At 46.9% G+C, this 27888-nt stretch overlaps 1 protein-coding gene across 3 annotated transcripts in view; it reads right to left on the bottom strand.

The window, feature by feature from the left end:
- SLC35F2 (solute carrier family 35 member F2) overlaps positions 1-27888 on the bottom strand; it is a 1151438-nt gene that overhangs the window by 684621 nt on the left and 438929 nt on the right. For all 3 annotated transcript variants that reach the window (XM_069640625.1, XM_069640624.1, XM_069640623.1), the window contains exon 3: positions 2169-2296. In XM_069640625.1, the coding sequence (XP_069496726.1) occupies positions 2169-2296 (128 nt within the window). The remainder of the gene's footprint in view (positions 1-2168; positions 2297-27888) is intronic.

Genomic DNA, 27888 nt, shown 5'->3' with positions numbered 1-27888 from the left:
GATGCATCATATTGACTAGTGGACACTTTTGAAAATGTCTATGACCACGCGGCCAAATGCTTTGATGGCAAACCTAGTCCCTGTGGCCTTCTGGTTTCATACAGCTTGCAACTGGTGCCTTCCTCATTGCCGCTCTTTTTCCCTACTTAAGGAGCCCTCCAGCTGCTTTTCCTTTGCAGATGGAGAGCAGGTGCAAGTGGATCTTGGTCACCTCGCCAAAGCACCAGCCACCTTCTTAGACCTGCCTCTTCCTTCCTGCTCTTAACTCTTGGATCAAGGGCATCTTCCGCCGGGGCGTTTCCCCGCAGGCCATCCCCACCCCTCTGGTCCCCCTGTGATGTTCCCTTGGGACCCCCACTTCTCGCACACAGGTATTGCCTGTTTTGCTTGATTCTTCTGCACTCCCCCCACCCCCTCCAGTCTACTTCTGCAGGAGTCTGTCCTGATACATTCTGGTTTCACCATCACCGTCTTGTGGCCAATGCTGGCTTTTATGGACTTCATAGATTCACAGTGCGTCACCCTTTCTCATGGTGGCCCTGAATCATGCTATTCCCATCTTCATCTTGTATCCAAGCTTGCACCATTGTGTTACTACTGACTTCTGCAATTGTATTCGCTCTCCCCTCTTGCTTCTCCACTCTTTTTGACTGCTTACTCTCCGTTCTCTCCTCCTCTCCCTTTTCCTAGCTCCTCCCCTTACTTTCTTCTATGCACTTACTCTATCAGAATTGTCCTTGGACCTAGTGTGATCGCTACCTCATCGGTCTTCTCCCCCTGCCACTTACTTGTACCCCCCAGCACTATCTGAAATGTCGTCAGGTCTAGTACGATAGTCGCTTGTTTCGTTCCTCCCCTCCCTTTCTTCACCCCTCTCCCGCATCTTGTTTTCTGCGGCTCTACCAGAAATGTTGTCAGGCCTAGTATGGTAGTCACCTGTCTGTTTCCATTTCGGTCCCACTCTCCCCCTCCCTTCCTTATCTATGACTTCGCTCTTGCACTATCGGAAATGTCGTCAGGCCGAGTACAATAGTTAATTTCACATCCTTACTGTTCATGGCCTGTAAGAATATCATTGTATTTTCCCTTGTTCCCTCCCTTGCCTTGAAGCACTTTGAAACACATTGTTTATAGGCGCTACATAAATAAACTATCATATCAACTGGTGCTCAACACATGAGCTGATCCCATAATCCTTGACATTCTAGTTTACCATGTTGCCTTATAACCGCTACATTGAAAGTGAGATGGCCGCAACCTACAATATTCTGCCCAGTTTGCCCAGTTCTCTGCCTGCTATGCCATCCACTCTGCTTAGTCTTACACATAACGAATACACAAAGCGAACTTGATATTTACTTAAAGTAGCGATCAATAGTTTAATCCAGTCTGTACATCTAAAAACCTACTGCTAAATTGTACACTGTAGTTGGCCTCCAGAGCTCATTTTGCTCTAGGATTATGATTGCATTATATATTTGCACCTGCACTAGAGAGCTGGCCAAACTGTTTTCAGAGCCTTTTTATCATATCTGTGTGTCCATTCACTCAGCTAACCTTTTTACAGACACTCATCCAGGGGCTCGCAAAGTATTTTTGCCCACTGCATAGTCGAGTAGATTTTAAGAAGGGCCAGTACCGTTTGCAGGGGATGTTGGAAACTTTTATTTCAACTTTACTTCGTTTGCAGTAAATGTCCAATAAAAGTTTCAATGTGCATGACTGGCCTCTGGGTAGCAGCAGTGCGCCAAACTAAAGTGGGTTTGAGGTGACATGCACCATTTTACAGAAAGTGCATTAAAATGTGTTGTCATCCGTTGCCATGTGTCTAGTGCATGTCTCCTCAGTCGAGTGGGTAAACTAAGTTACTCAACTTGCAGGTCTAGTGGAATTTTGAAGAATTCTCAAGGCGTGACTCATCTCACTAACGTCTTACTACAGTGGTACACAATACTGATGTATTGTTGCTCATTTCATGCTAATCAAGAACAATTTAATTAGCAAACACTGCTAATCGATTTTTATTAACTAATTTATGCCTTGTTACAACATGCAGTGTATTAAAAAATCACAAATAGCCTTCCATTTCTAGTGCTTTTGTAGTTATTTAATGAACAGTACATAGTAAATATTTTACACGATAACCAGTAAAATAAATCATAGCTTACCTGCACGCTGGTTATTGAAGTGTACTGATATGCTTTTACAATTGCATAGTTTGCTTCCACATCCACGATGCTCAGTAAAAGGTACTTCCACCACTTGTACTTTACAATATATATAAGGCTACTCTCACCTGTTGAGATAAAACATCTTAAACACTGAATCACACATTACTGAGAAAGAAAGACAGCCATGCTTAAACACACGTTTTGAAAAGGTGCTTCTTTGAACCAGTAGTAACGTACAACAAAGTATGCATGCAAGTTTAATAGAGCAGTGGTAGAGAGGGACCACTAACTACAATACAATGTCCTATAATTACAAGTATGATCAAATCTGCTCTGGGCATGTCTAGACGACGTAACCAGCTCAAAGTTAAACTACCAACTCTTTAGCTTTATGTAGAATTGCTCTAAAACATATTTGAAGATGGCTTGCGCCCTTAACAACCACACTGTTCCAGCATCTCATGTAGATGCACTGGGAATCTTTATGTTGCCCTTTAGTTTTTACCCAGAGAATAGGTTTACATACAAGAAAGGATAAAAAGATCTAGTCGGATAGAGATTCTCCAGAAACCTCCAAGATATATTGGAAAAAGTACACATCACTTCATCTTCCATCCACTAGAGCAGAGTATTTGTTCCATAGCATGAAACTTAAAAAAAAAAATATATATATGTATATATGGCATTGGGCATTAGCAGCCATGCTCTCACCTAGTCTATGCTTCAGTGCATCTTGAGGTTGTCACAATGAAGTACATTTCTCTAAATATATAGCCTACGAAGACAGGTAAGGCAATAGTGAGCGGATTTTCTGGATGCCAGGCGGATAATACACACGAGTACAAGAGTCCACATTTTAACTAACTTGTACATTAATTAAAACACCTTTTATCCAGACTTTAATCTTCTGAAAACCTTAACTGGAGGAGGCAGACATCTGACATGTGCTTAAACATCTCACTTAAGAGGTTATTCATAAAGCTTTGGGCAACTTTAGTGCATCGATAGGGTGAAGATCACAGGACTGACAAAATAAACAAAGAACACCCACAGGAGACCATGCCGGAGACCAGCTTCTAAGCAAGTTTCGAACCCCTGCTGCTGGGTGTGGTCGTGTTTCAAAGAAAAGTGGGCTTCCTCCAAGTTTTCCTCCCTGCCCATTGTCAGTGCTAAACTGATTATTAAATAGGAGAGGGGTAACTATAAGTGATTGAGCCTTTAGGGAGATGAAGAAATAGGAAGTGACAGTGAAAAGGTGAATGGACCACTTCATATTTTATTCCCAAAGTGGCTGGTAAGTACCCGTTACATCACAGAAGCATCACACAGAACAAAGAGGCTGCACTCTGATCATAAAATGGTGAAGTTTCATCGATCGAGGCACAATAATTATGAACATGTGCTCAAAAATATATTTACTGCTGCAGCTTAGTTAAGGCTATGTCGGATTTTCAATAGGAAAATGCAAATCTGCTGTTTTCTGTACCTTTTGAAAATGCTGATGAAACTTTGCCAAATTTAGCATTGGAGCTGGGCAGATCAGTTGCGTGCTAAATTTGGTGAACTTTCATGGAAGTTTCATGGAAGTTCACCAAATTTAGCATGCAACTGATCTGCCACAGCTCCCATGCTAAATTTGGCAAAGTGTCATCAGCATTTTCATGCCTAAAATAATAGCTGAAAAAACCTATTGCATAGGGATTTCCATAGTGACTGACAAATGCATGGTTTAACCTCAAAGATCTCAAAATTGCGATATTTACCCGACACCTAAGCCTTAGGCGTAAGCAGTGCATGTTATACAATTATCGAAAACAATAGTATCAGCCAAACTCAAGATATTAACTTTTGAAGGCCAAAATATTGCATAATTATTTTCCGACACGTGCAGTAAGCGTAAACGGACACACTTTATTAAATACATGTATATTGCAAAGTGCGCAAAAACATCCACAGGCCCCTACATCCACCCAAAACACCGATATTCAGTCTTGCACAGACCGATAGGAAGGACAAAATTAAATTAGAAATGTACAGCAAAATGAAATAAATAGGTCCCTAAACACAAAAGACGATTTGCCATCAAACACACAAACTCACTTTCTCTCGGTCATGCATACTAGGGTTGGTGAGACAAATTCGAAACAAAAAATATTTTGCGTTTTGAAAAAGATTCTACAATACCACCAAAAACATCAGCCGCTCCAACATTAAATGACCTAAAATCAAAACACCAATAATCACATATTATAATAAATAACTTCACGACACACACCCACAATTACAAAAATAACTACCGCACAAAGACATACGGTTACTAACATCTTCGGATATTAATATGCCAAACACTAATCAGTGTACAGACTAAACACAAAAACAAATTCCCAAATCAACTCATTTGCACAATCCAAAAATAGAGTGGGAGTTAAGGTTTCAGCAATGTTGAGTATATTTTGTTCCGAGTTAATGTTTTAATTTATGTTATGTTTAGAGTTTTATGTTAAACCTTGAGGGTTATATATATTTTCACTAAATTAAAATGTTATTCTTAATTGTTAAGGTCTTATGTCCTATCTGTCACCGAAACATATACATCACATATTAAGGGGAAAAACTTCATTTGCAGGGACTTTCAGGTGAACATTTAACAAAACCCCTGAAATTCAGTTAAAACCACCTTAACTTTGTGCCCCTCCGTTGTGCATTTAGTAAGCCCCTTCGTTCAAAGGGCGTCCACAGGAGTACCTGCTGTTGTGCTGTGGCTGCGTGGGAGCATCTACACATCAGCTGCTCATCAGAAAGCGAGTGAAATTGACTGAAAGAGGAAGCGCCGTCAGGCTAATAAGCCCCGCCCCCTTTTTGCCCCAAGCTCCGCCTGCAGGAAGTGTGCCTAGAAAAGATCCTCCCAGGCACCCTTGCAGGCGCTAAACTCATGCGTGCAAAGGGCGTCCACAGGAGTACCTGCTGTTGCGCTGTTTGGCTGCTTGCTGTGGGTTGGCCAGCCACCTAACTTCACATCCTAAAACGGCTGGTCACTATTAGGAGAGAAGCTGATAGAGGAGCTGCACGATGAAATGAAGTCTGTGCCCGTGGAGACCTCAATTGCGACTCTAAGAACTCGTCTTCAGGTAAGACAACGTGTCACTTCACTCCCGGAAGGTGAGGGCAATCCTGCTCTTTCTCCTAGAATGATGCAAAAGGATCTGCCTATGCTTAAACAGACACGTCTACCCTATAGTACAAAGAAGAGAAAGAGCCTCTCAGTGGGGGCCGATCCGTCAACTGAAAAGAGCACATTGGTACCTCTGGAAGTGGAGGGCAACCCAGCCGCTGACAGTCAATCCGTTCATCTCCATAATGACTGCCTCACACCAACCTCAGTGGAGAGTACTAGTCTGCCGGCAGAGGACCCTGACTTTATTGAAGCGGCTGAAGCATGCCCGCTCTTGGGGAGCATCGAAGAGTTTCAGGCTAGTCACGTGGGGGAAAAAGGCTAGATGGACTGTATCATTCTCCCTAAAGAGTATATCATCTGCTTGGGTCTAACAAGACCGGAACTCTGGGAGACCCCGCAAACATGTCAAATAGGTCATGTCAAACATGTCAAAAGAGATTCTGAACTTAGACCTTTTGGAAAAACCCAGACCAACCGAGGCTGGGCGCCCAAATGACTCCTCTTGGGGAGAGCCCCAATTCCCCAACAAGAGCTTTGGGGTTCAAGCAACAGGTCGGATTGTGAAATTCCTAACTGTTGTTGATTTGGCTCCCCCGACCCTGGAAGGGTCGCCTTCGCCAATTTAAGCACCGAATTAATGTCCTTTGAGCAATGTAACTGGAAGTAAGTTAGGGGCGGAATTTGCAATACCCAGTCCAGATCCCAATAGTACAAAGATACCATCCGATCATACCCCAGGTGCTTCTGCATCTACAGAGGCCCTATGGGAAGATGCCAACCCTTGGGATCCGACTGAGCTTGGCAACCTGGACAAAGCCCTCCAGGGCCTCAAGACCATAAAGGGGAAAATGTTGCAGCAAATAATTCCAACAGGAAATGCTCCAACAGGGCTCGACATTTTTTGCCATTCAAGGAAGACCACCAAAATCAAGGAAATATGGGTAGAAGCCATCAAGTGAGCAAACAGCCCGATGTAATGCCTAAGACTAATGAAAATCGAGGCGGGGAGGAAAGTCATAGCTTCTGCCCCATCCAGGAATTGACTACGGAAATACCCGATTTTGGGTGGAGTCACGAGCAAATACGGACACCAGTTGATATTTCGTAAACCTCATGACAATCTCGTTCTAACGTATACCCAAACTCGCTAGGAACTAGCCAGAGCAACTCTAGTCTGGCAAATAAAATCATGGAAGATAGAACGATTTTAACGGGGCAAATTGAAAGGGAGAAAAGGAAAAGTTTCTCCTGCATAAATGAAAAAAATGGCAGCCCTAGATAAAGACCATGTGAAAGGGACATCTTCCTATGAGGACCCAGCCATGACTCCCATTATACCCCAAGGGAAAAAATCCTCAACTAAAATGACCCAAACATCAGCCTGCGACGAAAATAGCCTGTTCCAAGCTGAGCTGATTAAAGAGCAGTTGACCCAAATAGTCAATGAAGTCTGGAAAACAAAGAAAAATGGATACCGAACACATTTAAAAAGTAATTATGGCGTCTTTGAACATCACGCTTACCCCTTTTCTAAAGCTCTACGAGGTGATAAAGGACTCTCTCCAAGAAGTAGCCAGTACGAATACTCAAATCAAAGTGGCAAATCTGAAAATGGAAACAACCTTACAGAGCTTGGACACCCGAATAAATAAGGAAGCAGAGCAATCACAACTCTGGCAAAATTGCCTCAGTGACTTAGCGAGACGAGATGCAACTGACAAATCATTAATGGAGGCGGTCCTTCAGGACTGCAAATGGATGAGGTCTTTTTATAAACGGAAAAACTACCTGCAATCCAGAAGAGAGAATGCAAAAGGAGGAACTGGGGCAATGAAATTGATTCAAGGAGACAAAAGAGACCGCAAACAAAAAGATAACCCATTGGAAGAGGTAATTCTCATCTCCCCTCGAAAGATAATGGAGGAAAGGAGTGTTCCTGCATCGAAACTGGAGCAATCAAACTGACACTTTTGCTGGTGGCAATTCAAACGGCCAGGACTTGCTGAATGGAAAGGGGGCACCCAAGAAAAAGGAAAAAAAAAATCAAAGAATGCAACCCTAACACACAAAGTTAATGGCTCGAGAGCTTTCCTGAGGAATTTAAATACGCCGCCCAAAAGAGAAAGCTTACAGTGTGCAAAGAAACCTAGAAGAGAACCGATTATGACAGTGTCGGAGTCGTTGATGGACGACAGGGAAAAGGAAGCAAAAAAACAGGGGGCAAGAGAGGATGAAGAATGGGACGAGACAGAGCAAACAGCGGACCTAAGTGACTTAATTGAAATGATGGACAAAAACACTGAAGGGGAGCAATGGGAGAGCATCAGTTTATCTGACTGGCAAACCCTAGATAACTGGGAAACAGTTGGCCTGGTAACACAACCAAAAAGTGTTAAGACGCCAAAGCCCAAAAGAGAGAAACCGTCAAATATGACCAAGATCCTTGGGAAAAAGGCAGTTTCTGCTCATAGAGGCCCCTGCGACGATCAAAGGGACGCCATTCATTTCAAAACACTGGAACAAAAAAGGAAGGAGGATGACATAAAAAATAAGTTCAAAAGAAAGCCTCAAGAAGTGTTCCACCCAACTCCAAAAAAGGAATAATAAAAGAAGGTGAATATTCCGAAGGCACGCCGAGGCTTGCTGCCCCTGGGCGAAGCCCAAAGAATATAAGACCTCCGAAAGGATATTACCTTAAACTAGAATCAGCATCCAAAGGCCTAAAAAGGGTGGTGTGAAATAAAATCTACGTAATGTCTCTTTGTAAAGACATTTCAGCATTGCGCATGATATCAACAGACGATATAAAAATTGTTGAGTTCCCAAAAGAAAAGCGGATGGACCAAGTCATTCTCCATTTAATCTCAAATAGGACCAAACAGAAATTGCTGGAGGCCAGTGACATCCTCATAAGAAAGAGTTTCAGAATAGAAACTCTGGAAGAAAATCACAAGCCTGCCAGTACAAAAGAAACAAAGGAGGAGGAAAAGGGCCATAGGGGGATGAGGAATGTCCACAATACAAAGAAAGATACAGAGAATATGACTAGTGCTAAAACTAGACCACTCCCAGTGGTTGAAATAAAGAAGATCTCAAGACAAAATCCGAATGACGACGTGAAAACGCATAGGGGGAATACTACCCACAATTAAGGACAGTACAGAAAAACGGAGGACCTTGAGGTTTACTGTGGACAACTCTGGGAACCTGAGGAAGGGGAAATTAAACCCTAATAAAAGGGGGAAAGAAGCCCACTGACTGGACATGGATGGCTAACACTTTAAACACAAAAAAGAAACAATAGATTGATGAAGAGTCCCAAAGATCGGTCTTCTGTGCCTCATGGAATACCAGAGGCTTTAAACATCTGTTCTTAAAAACAGTAGATTTTTGGCCAAATACGACCTCATCTCTATTCAGGAATCTTGGCTGCGTGAACCACCAGTGTGTGAGGCATACCAAGTATACATAAATCCAGCCAGAAAGGGGCCGAAAGGGACACCCTTTGCGGGCCACATGATTCTAAAAAAATTAGATAGTCCTCTGCAAGTGCTAGAGCACACTATCCCAAACCTCTATGTGCAAATAGTAAAGATAGCAGTCAAATCGAAGAAGTCTAAGGGCCCGGCAAGTTTGCTACTGATCAACACCTATCGGAGCAGAAATATGCCGAATCTGGCGGGGTATCTAAAAGCTATCATGAGTGCCATCGATAAATCAATGACGGAGGAAAAAGACCAGTTGATCCTTCTCTGTGGGGACCTAAATATCAAGTTGCTTGATATGGAGGGCAAACTTAAGAAGAAAGAAAATCTGGTTGGGAAAGAACAAAATGGATGGAGGAAATGCGTATCCGAGACATGAGGTTGCTAAATGGCCAGACGTGAATGGGGTGACTACATGGCATAGCGGCAAAACGGGAGCCTGTCTGGACTACTGCTTCGTAGGAGGAAACACGCTTGCATGGGTAAATTCTTTAACAATAAAAAGGCAAACAAACAGCGGCCATTGCCTGTTGGAAACGGAACTAGCCTGGAAAATAAGTTCTATTCCAGGGAAAAAAAAAGGTCTGATGGAAACTGAGGTATCGTGGGGTCGAAATAGTCTAAAGCTAAAAAAAAAAAACAGCCAATACCTAAGCTGGTACAAGACTATAACAAGGCCATTGGGAAGGATAAAGAGGTGGTTGAATATAAATGGCTGCTTGAAGCATTTGAAGTTAAATCTGACCCAAACAGAGCGTAAACAATCGAAAAAAAACATGCTTATGATGAAGCTCTAGTAGCCAGAAGAAAACAGTACAGAGCGGAACTGACACAGATTAAAAAGGCAAACTGCGTTGTGAAGTATGATCTCCGGAGGAAGTGTCAGCAATAGTACAAAAACTGGCTACGCTCTACCCGATTCCTAAGAACACAAAGGGATGCGGAGAAATTGCTAGCTGCAGTTTCAACAAATAATGCACAAAGTTTGTGGGACTTATTGAATAACAGAGATTGCAATCAATCAGCATTAGGTATCAATCAAGTTTCGGAGGAAAATTGGTTTAACCACTACACTCGGTTGTATGAGGGGAAAACCAAGAAAATGCCTACAGAGAAGTTCCACGATCAAACTCCTTGGGCTCTTGAATTCGATAGAGACGACATCGTAATCTTAATTTAAAAAAATCAGCGCCTCTAGGGCAACTGGCCCCGATGGCATCTTGAATAAGATACTGAAAGACAGCTGTAAAGATTGGTCGGACCGAATATATGTGCTGTTCCAACAAATACAACAAGCCAGGCAAATCCTCTCGTCTTGGACAGAGGCATATATTGTCCCAATCTATAAACCTCCTCAGCAATCATGGAGGCGCAGATGGACACTAGACTGCCAGCACTGGAGAGGAAGGATGAGAAAGAGCCCTAAAGATGGATGATTTCGAGAACAGGGAGAGGAGGAATAATCTCTGATTTTTTGGCATCCCGGAAGTGGACGGCGAGACGGAAAAAAAGGGATATATGCTGAGGCGACAACAGAGCCTACAATAAACAGAGCACATAGAGCGGGAGGCCGGGCTGGGGGCCCCCACTCCATCCTGGTGCGCTTTCATTATTATGTAGAGAAAACAAACATTCTGGATGAAGCCAGGAAAGCCAACAGCATCACATACAATAACGCACAAATATCGATTTTCCAAGATCTCTCTGCCATCACGTTGGCTAGGCAGAGATTGTGCGGCCCTCTAACGCAAGCCCCAAGAGAGAAGGGGATTCAGTACCGGTGGGGCCATCCCTTCTCCCTCTCTTTCGAGTATAAGGGGCAGTGTGGGTGCTTGGTCAATGAGGACGACACTAGAGGAGCAATGCGGGAATATGTGGACACCAGCGATGACCAGAGATAACCCACTGGGGAGGCAGTGGGGGCAACAGGTGGGAACGGAAACGGGAGACACCAGAGACGAGTCCCGGGCTCCCGAAAATTCAAGAAGCTGAAAACCCCTCCTCTGCCCCATGATGAGGGCTCGAGATGTTCTAAGGGGTGACAGGGGGTCGCCATCCGGACCAGGGAAGCAGATCTGAGTACTCCGACCATAAGGTGGCTTGGCCCCCCCAAAGATCAGCAAGCATGGTGGGGGCTGGGGGGGAATAGTCACAGAGGGAAAAGGTCTGGAAAACAACAACTAGGGAGGGGGAGGAGAAAGGGGGGACTCTGGGGCCTCAAGGCTTGAAGCTAATCCATGGAGGCCCCGCCGAGGCGGGCTGGAAGGTGGTCCAGCCAAGTATCAGGAATGGGCATACTACTTGGCTGGGCAAAGAGGGAGACAGGGTAAATCAATTGCAAGGAGGAGGAGGCAGTTGGGGTCAAGCTCCACCCAGGAGGGAGGGCGGTAGTTGAAGGGGGGAGAGAAAACAGCTTGTTAATGGTTTCGAGCAAACCACAGGGGACCAGGTGGGGTTCATAAGAGGGTACCAGCGCTCGGACAACGTCCGGAAGACTATAGATCTGATCCACTATGCTCAGGGGTCTGACCTCGATGCAAACCTGCTTTCATTAGACTCGGAGAAAGCATTCGACAGAGTCGAAATGGAGGCACATGATGCTACTCCTCCGGAAAATGGGATTTGGGGAACATATGAGAAAGTGGGTAGCCGCTCTGTACAGGGCCCCCACAGCAAAAGTACAAGTAAACAGAGGGCTAACGGCCTCATTCTGTCTTTCACGGGGTACAAGACAGGGGTGTGCCCCCTGTACCTCTTAATATATGCCCTTACAATGGAACCCCTAGCCATAGCCATGAAGAGACACCCAGGAATTCAAAGAGGCCAGATGGAATTCAAATTTTCCTTGTTTGCAGAAGACATCTTGGGATACTTGGTGGAACCTTGCCTGTCGCTCCTGCCCATTCTCTCCTTAATAGAAGCCTTTGGGAAATTCTCATGGCTGAAAATGAATAAATCAAAATCTATGGTGCTCCACATCAAAGCTCAAGATCGAATGTTGACCCCGTAAACACGTTCTGGGGAATAATGTTGAGTCGGTCTCCATCCGCTACTTGGGCATCTATCTTACTAGGGATCTCTCGAAGCTGGCGCTAGCCAATTACGAACCTACAATGGCCGAGATCAAGACAGATATGAAGCGGTGGTGTAACATGATTTTGTCGTGGTATGGACGCATGACAGTGGTAAAGAGGAAGGTCATACCAAGACTATTTTATCTTTTAACAGCCCTCCCCACGAGAGTCCCAGACCAGATCTTTAGGGAACGCCAGAAAGCAGTTCAAGTGTTTATCTGGCAGGGTAAGACCCCAAGGACCAAGAGAACTACTCTCACCCTCCCCAAGGAGGAAGGGTGCTTTGGTTTTCCCAACTTCAATCTTTACTTTAGTGCAGCTCAGCTTCGGGTACTCCTAGAACACATGAAAGATGACAAGGGTATATATCAGACCTTCCTGCAGGACATGGATACTCTTCCACTCAAGGTGCGGGACCTCCTCTGGTCTCCACGAAAGGCCATCTCGAGCAGGATAATGAACCACCCAACTCTAGGGGTACTTTGGTCCGTTTGGAGAGAGGGAGCACAAACTGATCACCTGACAACATGGTTCTCCCCATTGGCCTCGCTGTGGGGCCCCGTATTCAGGCTGGGAAACAGGGGATTCAGGAATGCACAGTACTGGTCGGATAAAGGTATGGAAAGGGTGGGCAAACTGTTCAGAGGAGTGGAGGAGGCACTGGGCCCAGGAATGATCTCAATATTCGAATACCTTAGGCTAAAGGGCCTTCTGTGTGATCAGACATGGGGACAAAAGCTCAAGAGAACTCTAACTCCCTTTGAGAAAGTATTCGACTCAACCAACTCTAGGAAGGGTATTGTGTCAAAATTGTATAAGATAATAAATACCAACAACCTAACAGATTGGAATGAACTAGCAGGGGAGGAATTTACGGAAGAGGTATGGAATAAGGTCTTCAGAATAGCTTTCCATGGGAATCTATTCACAGCAGACATGGAGCATAACTTAAATGTCCTGCAGGGATGGCATATAGACCCACTAAAATTATCAAAAATGTTTGCAGGGGCTTCCGCGAGATGTCCAAGGGGATGTGGCCAGGTGGGATCAAGGGGGCACATTTGGTGGCACTGTCCACAGATAGAAAAATACTGGGAGAATCTGAGGGGATGGATGGAAGAGGTCACCGGGGAATTACTCCCACAAGACCCACTGACAATGTTACTTGGCCTCCCCGCTGAGGGATTCGGATACACACAGATACCCCAGAATGTGGGAAATGATGCTGGGGGCGGGGAGGGTAGCCCTGGCGCAGAAATGGACGAGCCTGGTAACCCCAATTAAAGAAGACTGGCAGAACAAACTGAAAAACATGTTCCTTATGGATACATTGACCGCGTTGGTCAACAATGACCCAGGCACCTTCCAAGCAGCCTGGGACGGGGTGAGGCAGTCATGGGGATGAGAAGTGCATTGAAGCAATGAAGGATTGAGTGTTCCGATGCGGAAGGGGTAGTGGGCGGTGGTGGTAGGGTGGGGGGAAATGATAGGGGTAGGTGGGAGGGGGGGCCTTTATCCAGCTCAAGGTGGACAAACTATGAGACTCGATGAGAGGAATCGCCATGCATGTACTCAAGCACCGGTACCGACGTCGCCAATAAGGGACGTGGACTCATAGCATATTTCCTATTGTTTTGGTCCAATTTTTCCAAGCTCTAGAAACCACTGCTTACAGTAATTGGATGGGGGGGGGGGAGAGGGGCAGTTGAATGTTAGTCGGAAAGTCATGAGGTTGACAAGCTCTGTTCCAAAGGTTACTGTTAATGTTTTGCATAAATGTGAAAAAAACAAAAGTTTAAAAAGAGACTACCTCTACCATCCTCCCCTCCCACCCTCCATGACCTGTGTTACTCACATGATATAGCGAGTTCTGCATGGGCTCCTTTATTTTACTATAAAAACATAAAAGTTTCCATCTAAATCGAACTTGCAAAGAAAGGGGGCCTAATTCATAGCACATGGCCAGAAGCGGGACAGCATTTGGAACTGATGAAACTCTTCTACAGATAACAGCCTCCACCTTGTCCAACAACTCATATACACCTGTTTTACAAATTTCCATGCCATATGCCATTTTTGAAACCACTTTACCGTCATAGAAGGTTATAACTGGTTTCATCTAAAATCGACCAAACTCTGGTAAGTTTCAACATTGATTAGATAAAAACATTGTTTTTTGACTCAGAATATTGCACAAGGTTAATTTTGATGATTGCCCCATAATGGGCAAGCCCAAATAGGTGACATTTGAGGCGCAAGAGAGTATAATAATTTCCAAGAGCCATTTATGTACACTATGCTTTTTCCCCCCCTCGCAAACTACAGTGGATTCTTTTATTGATATGCAGCACAGCGTAGGGATCATCCCAGACTTTACGGGCCTCTGCCAAAACGTCTTTCTGGAGGAATAGGCCGGTACGCTCTTGTGGTGACAAGGTGAACTCTCCCGAAAGCACCCCTTCCTGCGGAACGGGGGCCTCGGGTACTGGAATGTCAAGTGTTAGGGAGAATCCTGTGCAGTTCCCTTAGGGAGCACTGCAAGAAGATTAAGACTACAGGTGTTGGCAGTAAACCCACTTGGTAGCAGTCTGTACCACACGGATTTACCTGGTAGCTGTGGCTGAGCAGTCAGACTTCCCTCAAGAAGAATTAGGCATTATATAGAGTATACACATTAGGTAAAAAGATACAGTAGTACAAGCAAACACTGACCAGAGCTTTGGTATAAAAGTATATAATTATTTATTTAAAGACACACTTGTAAAATAAACTTGCACTAATATGTCAATCAAGTTCAAACACAGTCACTAGAAGTACATACACCTCCCTAATTAAATTATTCGACAAGTCTAAGTTAAGACACCACTTTTCTGCAAAACAGGGGTGAGCGTGTAACGTTAGATGTCACTCAGTTTAAAAAGGAAGAGAAAAGGCAGAGTAAGGAATAAACAAAACCAACACTTAAGAAACCACAGCAAGTCAAGAAAGGCAGGGTTTACTGTAGAGCAAAAAGTTCATAGGCCAGGCCCACTCTTGGAGAGAGCAAGGCGGAATGTGCCCAAGTTCACACAGCTGAAATGCACTTTAAAGTCTTTGTAGAAAAGTCAAAAAGGAGTGGGCTCAGTTCAGAAAAGTTAGTTAACAGGCCTGGAGCCCAACCCAGGTTGGAAAGCCAAGGATTTAAGGGACACCTTGGACAGTCCGTTGCAAGGGAGGCCAGGCGGGACACACTACCTTGAAGTGTTGAGAAAGCTCCAGCGGGGGCAGTTGTTCCTGGCAGCGGGTGCAAGTCGTGGCTTCATCTCGAGGAAGAGAGGATCTCGACGTGGAGGAAAACTGAAGATCGTTGCACTGCCAGGGAAGAAACCAGCTGCGGAGTTCTCAATTAAAAGGTGCAACCCTTTTATTCGCGGCCAGTGGTGAACGTGGCTATCCGGTTGCCGGGGTGCTTGGCACAGGCAATTCGACCACGAGACGTCCTGGAAGGCGAAAAAGGTGAACTGGTTGTGCAAACCAGTTCGAAGGGAAGAAGACTCTCGTGGAAGAAGATGATCTCTGTCGTTGGGGAAGTGGTGAGTTGGTTACAGCAGGGCTACACCGGTGGTGTCGTCGTTGTAGATGGCTCAGCTTCTCCCCTCTTCGGATTCTTTAGGTCCTGTGGCAACTTCTGAAGTTCCAGTCCCCAAAGCCCTGCTTTTATGCAGAAAACCCCCATTCATTCAGCCTAGCTGTCAATCCTACACGCTAAGTGGTGAGCCGGGCGGCTCACCACTGGGCCAATCACACAAGAGTGCGACTTGAGTTGCCAAGGTAACTCAGTCCAGGGTGCCTATTCCCCCCCCTCCCACACATCCTATTGACCCAGACAGAGTGGCACCACTTTGGAGGGCTTCTGTGCAGAAGCCCGCCAAAATGTGGAACTAAGGGCTCGACTTGGGTTGGAGTTACAGAGGCGAACACAAACGCCATTTTAAAACCCAGTTCTGGCAAAAGACCCGACCGGTGAATTAATATAAAATAAACCAGCAGTGTCTTTAACATTGCACCAAAAAGTGGTGCGTTTAAAATCAATGGGAAAATCCCATTGGAAATATTCTGAAGGAATATTTTGCGTGGTAACCACTGCCACCGACTTTCGTGGCTGCACTATGGATTTTCAGGCCTGTGCCTGAGGGCCCAGAGCACTGGGGGCGTGTGACTGCCCATCTCAGATTTTGATTGATGACAGAGGCGTGTGCTTGGCCGGGCGCATGCCTCTGTCATCAATCAAAATCTGAGATGGGCAGTCACGTGACCCCGGCGCACCAAGGCTTGGTAGTGTTTGCCTGCAGCGTCAAGTGCTGTGATCCTTCGGGCAGTGCCTCAGCTAAATTGACAAAAACAGGAAGCATAAATCACTATGCAGAAGTGCAATTCTTTCATATTTTAAGGAAATACCAAATGAACATTGAATCGGTACGCTTCCCAAGTAACCCATTCACAGCTGAAATAGGATTGACATTGAGCGAGGAATGGGAAGCAATAGTGGGAGTTCAATAGAACTAGAAACAAGGGGTTTCAACAAGGGGTCTCAGTATCATGCACAAAGCCCTCACCATCAGCCTCCACAGCGCCACAGGCACCAAAATGGCCCTCTAAAACCAAGAGTCACTCTGGGGTAAGCAGTAAATTGGAGGATAACCAAGTAGAAGAGAGAAACAGCGTTGGTAACCCCCAGGATAAAGCTCTTGCAATGCTTCCAGAGATCCTCACACAGGTGCTGCTGAAACTGGGGGTGGGGAATCAGTCTCTTTAGGCTGTCTATCGTGAGTTGGAACACGCAGGGTTCCAACACATTCACCGCTAGGGAAATGAAAAACCATCTATTTCGGAAAATTGACATCCTCCTTCTGCAAGAGACATGGCTATGGGATTCCACCCTAACATAAATCTGAGTATCGTTGACATATGGGTGATAACTCAAGCCACATTTGGAATAATACCCCAATAATGTCTGTACATAAATGTTAAATAATACAGGTATGTGGGAGAGGCCCTAGGGAACACCACAGGGAACAGGGAGAGAACTGGAATACAAAGTTCCCCTTTTCACCTGTTGGGTACGATCTGATAGAAAGGAGTTAACATTTCAGGGAGTCATTGGACACTTAAGCAATCTCAGTCAAATTGGATACAAGTATGTCAAAATCAACTTATCAAAGGCTACAGATCATGTGAAATGTGGGATTGATTTTACTTGGCTAGGCTTTGCACATTACTGTGCACACAAAGCAGAAACATTCCATCCATTCTACAATGCTATTGGGTTCACATTTATATAAAAAGTCACTTGGCTGTAAACCTAGTGAGAAGGCAAGTGCCTTTCCCACTAAAATGCTATTGCATTCGATTTGGAATTGGCCTCCTTTAATTGCTTTCCTTCCCAGTTCCATCCATTCAAGTTACTTAAAAGACATCATTCTGGAGGGCATATATCTATGTGCATTGGAGCTTTTTATACTCCCTTTTGGATAATTATTTTAAGGTACAGAGCCATGATTGACCCTTAAAGTCCTCCAGTAATCTCCCTAATCAGCTAGATCTCCCTGCTCTCCACTTTAGCTGCCACTGTGAAATCAGGCTCCCCTGTGGGAAAAACTTGCTTCAGGCTTCCTCTTGGACATGGCCTACTGTCGCTCTCATCCCTCCAGATGTCAGCCCGCCTTAGTGCTCATCCGTTTAGACAAGATGTTCCCATTTCTGCAACCTTGATAATTCCAGAGCTCCATCCCTACTTCCTATGAATTCCTTCTGATACAGTAAGGTATACTGGTATGACGATATTTGTACCGTGAAGGTCTTGTCATTCTAAAAAAACTGTTCATGCACTTCCTACTGGTTTCCCATCTGTGATCTAATTTTCCTGTCAAAGGAAAGAAATGTGTTGTCAAGCAACAAAGCCATGACAGCAGTGCTAATGCACTGTAGGAAACTAAACAAAATATGTACACTAGTAAAGAATACATTGCTAAGCCTTCTCAAAGCAGTGAGATGGTCATAAGATAGGGCGGATGAATGTCAGAGCGTATAAGTGGGTAAGTGTACAGAGTGGATGAATGGATAAAGCGATAAAGCGGATGAGTAGACAGAGCTTATGAGTGGATAAGAATACAAAAGGGAATGAGTGTACTGAATGGATGAATGTATAGAACAGATGAGTGTAGAGGTGAATATATAGGACAGGATAGTGCTGTTGAATGCGTGAAAGGCACGAGTGCTTAAAGCAGATGAGTACGGGAACAAAAGAGCACGGGGGATCAGATAAGTGCATAGTGGGGGTGAGTGCGTAGTGGGGGTGAGTGCGTAAAACTGGTGAATGCTTAGAGGGGAGAGTGCGTAGAGGAATATAGTATGATTTAGAATGCAGAGAATGTCTGAAAGGGCGCATAACCCATCTTATCTCACCACCACGCTTACTCTCTCCTTACATCACCACTTAACTACAACACAGAGATACTATGACACCATTCGGTATATCTGGTCTCATACCAACACACGCCGCTCACTCCACATCATTCTAAGTAATCACTGCTGGTTACACACCCCCCAGCCAGACGTTCTCCTCAGGCCTAACGCAGCCACATCCAATCTGGATTAATCCTGCCAGAACTAACACATACTCCTGACCTCTCAACCGGCACACCTACCGTTAGAAAGCAGCTATCACACGGATACCACACGAGATGCACACATACCCGGTGCTCACACGCACCCTTTTTTGACTCTCTCTACACTCTCTACTGATATGAACTTCGGTTCCCAAGGGCGTTCAACCTACCAGCGCCTTCAGACCATACCAATGGTATATAAGGTGCTATATAAATGCAAAATAACAATAACAATAACTCTAGCTTCAGTTACTGTTGGAAATTATAATATATTTTAAACGCAGAAGCAAGCAAACAGTGACATGTTTTACTTTGGTTGAAAGCGTGCTTCCAGGATTATCCAATTGCTAGTAATCATTTCAAAAGTGTTAGTTATATCATTCCCCAGCAAATACCAGTATTTGAGTCACAGGAATTCATCCACATTTCTACTAAGTCACTATTCCCCTTTCTGTACTTGCGATGAATTCCATTTCGTCACCTCTCATTGTTAGTACTATTGTTCCAAGATTGGTGGGGGGAATACTCTGAACCAGGTCTCCAACCTGAGCAAAATGTTAGTGGCAATTGGCTGGAAACTTGATCAAAATAAACTGTCTGTTTCATAGGTTATAGTAGCAATAATTATAACCATTTACAAAACCTTAACAATTGTCATTTCTTAGTTTTGTAATTATGATCCTGCTTGACACAGGTTTGACATGGAACATGGTAGCACTTAAGTAGACATGCAATGCAAAGTGGTAAACGCTCCCTTAATTGAAGAAACCTGCAAAAACATGAATAATCAAATGTAATAGTTGATATAGACAGGAGTACAATAGCTGTCATGGCCCTACAAAAAATGTATGACAAAATGCATCCATTTGGTGTTACATTTTACAAACAAGTGATATGATGGGGATGGGTGAACACATTTTTCTTAACTGCAGAAAGCAGGAGATTACGAGCTTGGACACAATCCTTTCAGAGCTCTTTTTTTCATGAAGCAGAAAGCAATCAGCACTGGTAGTGGACCCTTGTGACACTTTCCTTCGCTCTAAGCAGGAATATCTTCCAGAGATTATGCCAAAGAAAAAGGACTTGTTTACAGAAAGCCATTGGTCTGTGCCCTTATCTACAAGGTCTGGTAAAAGTAGCTACACCAATAATGTTTCAATGAGGTGGTAATTAATGGGTAAGCACTTGTTTTATATCACATTGATGTAAAAGGTGTAGTCCTAAAAATTGGCTGGTCTGAGCAGGAATCCAATGCAACACAGCATGTACCATGTGTGTTTTAATCTGGGACACAAATATAAACAAACAATATATTTGTGTGGGTGTCAGGCCTGATCGAATATAGTTAAAGCTAAATAAAGTCGAGTGAATGAAACCTAACATTAGCTAGTATATCTCTTTTTCTTACAGAATCTGTCATTGAAGAATTGTTTTGATTAAAAGTCTCCTACCTGAAGAGGAATTTTAAATACTTAATCCTTAATAACCTGCACATGAGCACAGTATACCATCACTTTGCTGGCAGGTTTTTATAGAGCTGAAAAATCAATACTGTGACATTGTTACTATATAATTTCCCTGTGCAATGTCATATGACTTCACAATTTTGATTGATAGAGTCTGGTTTAACAGGTTCACACTCTGAGAATACATCCCTTAAATTCACAGGACCAAAATATTCTGAACATGTTAGATGGGTGATCCTGAACAATAAGTACTCAAATTCATATGTTTCTCATAAATCCTGACAGGGATTTTTCATATCAATGAACTATGGAATTTCAGACCCCCCCCCCCCACCCTACTGACTTCAGGAGGATGGGGCACATACATATGAGATATTTGACAGAGATACTAAATTATATTTTATTATTGCTCAATATTAATATATTGTGTTTAGTCTCTTATTGTGCAGCCGACACTCACGATTTCAAAACACTTTTTGAAAAAACCTCAGCATTTGAAAGTTATAGTAAAAACTGGTTTTGAATTTCTAACAGTAATACAAAGTGGACCATTTAACCTATGTTGAACACTGCACATGAAAAACTTTGCGTTTGCATAATGAATCATGTGAGCAGCTGACAGGCACTTTTACATTAGCTCATGGCACAGATGGTGAATTTATAAGCAAGCTAATTTCAAAGTTGAAACTTAGTGCCTTTGATGCTGTTGAATGCATAAGGAGATATGGCTTTCCAGATGGCCAAACTAATCCCCTGGACCCCTAGACCCTTCCTCATTTCTTACGGTTGCCATATTAAGTAGAACCAAAGTTATTTTCTATTAGATACACTGAAGAACAAACAAGAACAGGTTTTGACAAAGCCAAAATAAGGGCACTGTAATTTGCCAATTTATACTTCAATATGCTTAATTTCTAAGATGTTAAATACACCCATTTTAGCTGTTGGAATAAAAACATATAGGACTTTGTTTATCATTGCATCACAGCATTTCCTTTCCCATAATGTTGTATAGAAGAGGACAGTGCATTGGGCACATGTACTGCGGTCAGGGAAAGAAATACTTTTTACATTCAACATTATTTCACATGTTCCGATTAAGATACTTATTAAAAATAAAAGAGCACTGTTAATTCTGAAACATATTTATCTTTGTAGCAGGAGTATTAGAATTCTGATGAAGGTAATTTTCTTCATGGATAAAATAGAACTGAGCTCGATTTGAAAACACTTGTCATGGTGGCATATAAAATTAAAAGGTAAATTACTTTGCTTGTGTGATTGCCTAAATAAGCATTTCAGCGGAACAAACTGTTTTTTTTCTGTATTTGGCAACATTTCTCATATAATATGCAAAAACAGGTACGGAATCGTACTATAATTTCGCCACACTTGTGGCGATATTACTAAAACTGTGCCTGAGCGCAGTACAAAAATACAGACCCCCATTACTGCACCCAAGCAGAGCCAGGGTTGCTGGTGTGTTCCCCGCTCTCTTTGGGGGCAGTAACAGGGGTCGGGTTGCAGGGGTGTCCCCCGCTTACCATTACGGCAGGGGATAAGATTTTTAAAAAGGACCCTGCAGTGTGAGCACCGCACAACATAAGTTGTAGGAGCTGATGACACAGGGGTACAAGGATGTTGGCGGCACATACAGGAGTGTGACGCAGTAAAGTTAAGTGGGGAGAGGATTCCGGGATTGCTGGCCGGGTCAGACAGGCAGAAGGAACAAGTTACTTAACTGTTGTTCTCCAGCATGTGTCTGGCATGGATTCACATGCTCATGAATATTCCCCATCGTCAGGCCGGGAATCCTCGGTACAGAAAAAATCAGTATCAGTTTCGTTTCTGATCTGTCTTTCCTAGTAGTAACCAATCACTGATCTCTGGGTCATACTGCCCCCAGACAATGACTGCCCTCTCCCTAAGCCCCATCTCTGGCAGCCATCCTCAGATTTGGTAGCACATAAAGTGGCAGTATGACCAAGTGAAGAGCCGCAGAGGGGTAAGCGGGAGGGTTCGCATGTGAATCCATGCCAGACCCATGCTGGAGAACAACAGTTACAGGTAAGTAACTTGTTCCTTCTCCAGCATGGGGTCTGGCATGGATTCACATGCTCATGAATATAAGAATACATAGCAGTACACACATGCACAACCACGGGAGGTGGCAAAAGGCTCAACATCAAGCATTACATAAACTCAACATTAAGCAACTCTTACCTCCTCACCAGGCCCTTCAGGCGAACAGGTTGCGCAGCACTGCTTGGCCTACCCTGGACTCCTCCCTGGAGTCCCGATCGACACAGTAGAATCTTGTGAAGGTGTGCGTCAACCTCCACGTAGCAGCCCTGCAGATGTCCAGCAGGGGCACACCAGACAAGAACGCTGTGGTAGCAGCGACCGCTCTGGTCGAATGGGCTCTCAAACAGCAGGGCAGCGGTCGGTTTGCCAACCTGTGACAGTGCATGATGAAGCCGGAGAGCCATCTGGAAATGGAAGCCTTCGAGAGAGCTTTCCCTTGGTTCACAGGTCCAAAGTTCACAAACAGCTGTGATGTCTTCCGAAAACTCTTTGTTCGGTCCACGTACAACTTCAGCGCTCTAGCTACATCCAGCGAGTGCAAAGTCCTCTCGGCCGGCGACAAAGGCGACAGGAAGAAAACTGGCAACACCAAGGGCTCATTGAGGTGGAAGTCCGACGGCACCTTGGGCATACAGGAGGGGTGCGTCCTCAGCACCACACTCGTGTCGTGAAAAGTCAAGTAAGGGGGCTTGCAAGATAGAGCCTGGAACTCTCCCACTCGTCGTGCGGAGGTGATGGCCACGAGAAATGCTGTCTTCCACGACAGGAACTTCAACAGAGCTGAATGCATAGGCTCGTATGGGCCCCCCCCCCCCGCCCCCCGCCCCCCCCCCCATGAGCCTGGTCAGCACCACGTTGAGCTCCCACGCCGGGGCAGGGCCTTCACCGGCGGGAACAATCGGAATAGTCCCTTCATAAATTCCTTCACCAGGCGATGAGACCACAAGGACGCCCGTCCTGTAGTTCTGGTGTATCGGGAGAGTATTTTGATGGAGGCGTGAGCTAGTCCAGCTTTGGCCAACGACAGCAGGTACGGCAGTACCTGAGGGGCAGTAATCTGCCGAGGGTTAATCTTCTGTGCACGGCACCAGACAGAGAACCTCTTCCACTTATGTCCGTAGCACTTGAGAGTTGAGGACGCCCTGGCCTTTGCAAGAACCTCTCTGCAATCAGCCGGGATATCGTACCCTCCAAACTCTAGTGCTGCAGAACCCAGGCCTGCAAGTTCAGCGACCCCGGGTCGTGATGAAGAATGGCGCCTCCTTCTCTGGAGAGGAGATCCGCATCCGCCGGCAGCTTGACTGGTGGGGACGCTGACAAGTCCAGAAGGTCCGGGAACCAGATCTGTCTCGGCCACGCCGGTGCGACGAGGATCATCTGGCACCGGGGCCTCTTGAGCTGGTTGACGAGCCGGAGGAGCAATGGCAACGGAGGGAACGCATAGAGGAACAGGTCGTCGCAGGGGAACGAGAAAGCATCGCCCATGCTCCTCGGCTGGGGAAACCTGCTGGCAAACCTCTGGCACTTGGGAGTTTGTCGCCGTCGCGAACAGATCGATCTGGGGTTTGCCCCATCGCTGGAAAAGTCGATCCTGGCGTAGTTCCCCACTCGTGACACGAGCGCAGCTCTCTGGTGAGTGAGTTGGCAATGGTGTTTTTTATCCCTGCCAGATGAAAGTGCACCAGAAACATCCCTTAGCCGACGGGCGGGGGGATCTGGTTCCACCATGCTTCCTGATGTAGAACATTGTGGTGGTGTTGTCGGTGAAAATCCTCACCACCTTGCCCTTGAGGGATGGAAGAAAGGACCCAAGGGCCCAGAACACTGCACGGAGCTCCAAGATGTTGATGTGGAGCGGCCTCTCCTCCGGGAGCCAAAGGCCTCTCACGTGAAGATCTCCGGTGTGCACTCCCCACCCTTCCAGGGAGGCATCCGTCATCACCGTTACCTGGTGAGCTGGTGTCTGAAAGTCTGCGCCTGCTGTCAGATGAGCGCGGGTGCCCCACCACCGGATCGCTTGTCGGAAGGTCTCGTTGAGCGGGATCCTGTCCTCGAAGCTGCCCGTCGCTTGAAGCCAGCGGCCGTAGAGGAACTCTTGAAGAGGACGCATCCAAAGTCTGCAAAGGCGCACAAGATATATGCAGGAGGACATCATCCCGAGGAGGGACTTGACGGATCTTACCCTGACCACGTCCGTGGCCAGCAGACGCTGCACCTTGCCCATGATGGCCTTCGTCCTTTCCTCCGACATCAAGGCCAGCCGCGCCACTGTGTCGAGCTTGGCTCCAAGAAACAGGGCGACTTGCGACGGGACCAGGTGGGATTTGGGAAGGTTGATGGAGAATCCCAGGTCTGTGAGCAGCTGGACGGTCTTCGCTGTGTGTCCTACGGCGAGCTCCCTTGTCCTTGCTCGGATGAGCCAGTCGTCCAGGTAGGGCTAGACGTGGAACCCCTGTAGGCAGAGCCTCGCCGCCACCGGTGCGAGGCACTTGGTGAACACCCTGGGTGCCGACTTCAATCCGAACGGGAGGGCCTTGAACTGGTAGTGCCGTCCTTGGACCACGAACCTGAGGAACTTTCTGTGTCCTTTTCGAATGGCGATGTGGAAGTACACATCCTCCAAGTCCAACGACGACAGGAAATCGCCCTCCTCCAGCTGTCCCAGCACGTGCTGGAAGGTGACCATCCGGAACTTCTGTGCCTTGATGTACTTGTTCAGCCGTCGCAGGTCCAGGATGGGACGCCATCCTCCTGTCTTCTTTTTACGAGGACGTACCTTGAGTAAACTCCGGAGCTTCGAAGCCTCTTTGGGACTAGCTCGATGGCACCCTTCTTGAGCATCGCCCTTACTTCCAACAGTAGCTGAGGGGTGTGATTTTCCTTCCTGGTCACGGGGGGAACGTGCACGCACTTTTTTAGAAACTCGAGCGCGTGCGCCTTGGCCAGGGCATCCAGCACTCAATGGTCAGTGGAGATGGACTCCCACACGCTGACGAATCTCGCCAGCCGGCCTCCAACCGGGGTGCTTTGGTGGGGGCCAGATGCCACGGTTGGTTCAGTCCTGTTTGGAAGCCACCTTGGCGACGACGGCGGGATCCACTCGACTTGGCTCGTCCCATATAGGCTTTTTACGACGAAGAACGGGCCGCTTGACGGTAGGTAGAGGAGCCGCCGCCGGAACTTTTGGAGGCCCCTTGCTTGCCTCTGGTGCTCCGAAAGGACGGTTGTCGTTGCCGGAGAACTCCTAAGGCCCGGGCCGTCTCCGTGTCCGTTGGCTAGTAGGGACTCATCGACTGTTTTCCCAAACAGGTTGTTCCCGTCGAAGGGCATGTCCAACACCTTGGCCTGTACGTCCTGGCGGAAATCCGTCGCCTTCAGCCATCCGTGCCGTCTGAGGCAAACGCTGTTGCCCAACTGGCGGAAACCGGTGTCAGCGATGTCCGTCGCCACCGTTATGGCACGGTCCAGCGCCGCTTCGCCTTCTTGCAAGATCTCCAGGGCCTCCGCCCTCTTGTCGTCCGGAAGGAAGTCCAACAAAGGAGCAATCTTATACCACAGCTCCCTGTTGTAGCGGGCAACAATAGCTAAGGCGTTGGCCGCCTTAATCGTCGTCAAGATGACCCGTCGTCCCATCGTGTCCAGTTTCTTTCCCTCGCCGTCTGGCGGGGAAGTCGATGTTGAGGCCGATGCCCCCCCGCCTTCTTCCTGGCCCCCGCAGAGATGACCGAATCCGGGGGTCGGCTGTGCCTTAAGGCACAAAGGGGCCGCGTCGGGGACCCAGTACTTTTCTCGTACCGGTCCCTTTTTGCCGGCGTCATGGACGGGTTCTTGAGAAGGGAAAGTCCCTCGTCCCAGATGTCATCCAGCAGAGGCACGGCGAGGACCGTCTTCCTCTTGGCCTCGCGCCGTTGGTAGAGGAACCCCTCCTTCTCTTCGGGGCAGAGCTGGAAAAGCTCGGATGCCCTGGAGATCATCGCATGGAAAAGATCCAATCTCATCGGGCGGGGAAGCCCGAGGAGGGGGGAGGAGGGGGAGACGGGAGGTCCACCCCGTCATCGCCGCCGTCGTCGTCGTCCGTACCCGTCGTGGCCGTGACCGTACCCATGTCCTCCCCGGGGACCGTGGACGGGGGAGAAGGTTGAGCAGGCCGCAAGGGTTGAAAGGGATGTGTCCTTCTCCTCTTAGGTGGTGGACTTCCTGACGGGCCTGGCTCTGGCTCCTCTGTTGGGCCTGGCTCCGGCTCCTCCGTCAGGGGTAGGGGCAATCTCGTCCTTATTTCCGTGCATAAGGATTGTATTGCCATCAAAATGGCCACCGAGGTGTCCTGCGGCACAGGATGCGACGGTAGAACTGGAACCTCGTCGGCGCCGCCGTCGCTCTCGTCGTCCCCATCGTCGGGATTCCTCCCGATGGGCTGGGCCTTCTCCATGCCCACGCCGTGGCTTTCCAAGGCTTCAATTCAGCCCTCCACGATTATCACCCCCCCCCCCCTTTCTCTGCCGGGGACTTCACAGGGGTCTTCTCGATGGGCTTGAAAGAGGCTTCCCTCCACAGTGGCAGGGAAACTCTGGGCCCCAAAGTCGCTTCCACTGGTGCAACCCCCACAGGCTGCGCCAGGGCCGTCGCGACTTTCTCAATAGAGGCCATGGCCGGGTGAATCAAAGCCTTAATCACCGCTTGTGCGCCTGAGGCCTTCACCTTGGGGGGAGGGTCGACGCCTCGTTCCCCCTCTGCTGGAACCTTCAACATCGACCGGGGCCTCTCCAGAAGCTTAGCCGGGTTCTCGGATTTCCTCTTGCCCGAGCCAGAGCATTTGGCTCGTGGTCGATGGCGCTGGGGAGGATGCGCCCTGCCTGGCAGCCACGGAGCACGACCGTTCGGCGCTCGCGGTGCTTAGCCTGCTGTTGGGCCCCCGTCGCCGGGGCGCCCTCACAGGACTTAAAAGACCGCTCAGACGACTTCTTCTTCTTCTCACCTGATGGGCTCTTCCCCTCCAGCCAGTTGGCGAGACGAAGATGGCGATCCTTCATGGTCCGCTCCGACATGTTCCCGCAAAACGCACAGTCCTTCTCCACGTGCGTTTTGCCCTCATAAAGACAGAAGAGACATAACAAGTGCTCGTCTTCCTTGAACACATTCTGCAGCTAGCATCCAGGGCAGGCCCTGAACAGCTTCCCGGGCGTCGAGCTTCCTTTCTCCTGGGCCATGGCCGGGGTAGGCCTCAAACTTCTGGACTCCTCTAAAAGCGTAACTCGACGAAATCTTCACCCTTGAGGGGCGTAGACAATCCAAAACGGGTCCCCGTTGATCGGATGTAGAAACGGTGGAGCTTGAGGCTCCATTTGACCAAAAAATGAGAAATTCTCTTTGAAAAAGCGCAAAAACGCAGCAAAAGCTCGAGAGCTATAGCACGAGGACTCCCAACACTTGAACGTGCAGTAAATATCTGAGGATGGCTGCCAGAGGCGGGGATTAGGGAGAGGGCAGTCATTGGCTGGGGGCAGTATGACCCAGAGATCAGCGATTGGTTACTACTAGGAAAGACAGATCAGAAATGAAACTGATACTGATTTTTTCTGTACCGAGGATTCCCGGCCTGACGGGGAATATTCATGAGCATGTGAATCCATGCCAGACCCCATGCTGGAGAAGTGATCTATCTGATCACTGCGCCGCACCGTAATTGCAGTCGACATATTTGTCGGACGAATTATGGGCGGTACAGTGATCACAGATTCACAGGTAACAGTTCCCTGTTGGATTATTGCCTCGCGTTTCACATGCG

Source organism: Ambystoma mexicanum, chromosome 7q, assembly GCF_040938575.1.
Source record: "Ambystoma mexicanum isolate Mex_15411 chromosome 7q, UKY_AmexF1_1, whole genome shotgun sequence".
Classification (NCBI taxonomy): Eukaryota; Metazoa; Chordata; class Amphibia; order Caudata; family Ambystomatidae; genus Ambystoma; species Ambystoma mexicanum.
Note: the sequence above shows the minus strand (reverse complement) of the source record. Positions and strands in the feature narration are given on the sequence as shown.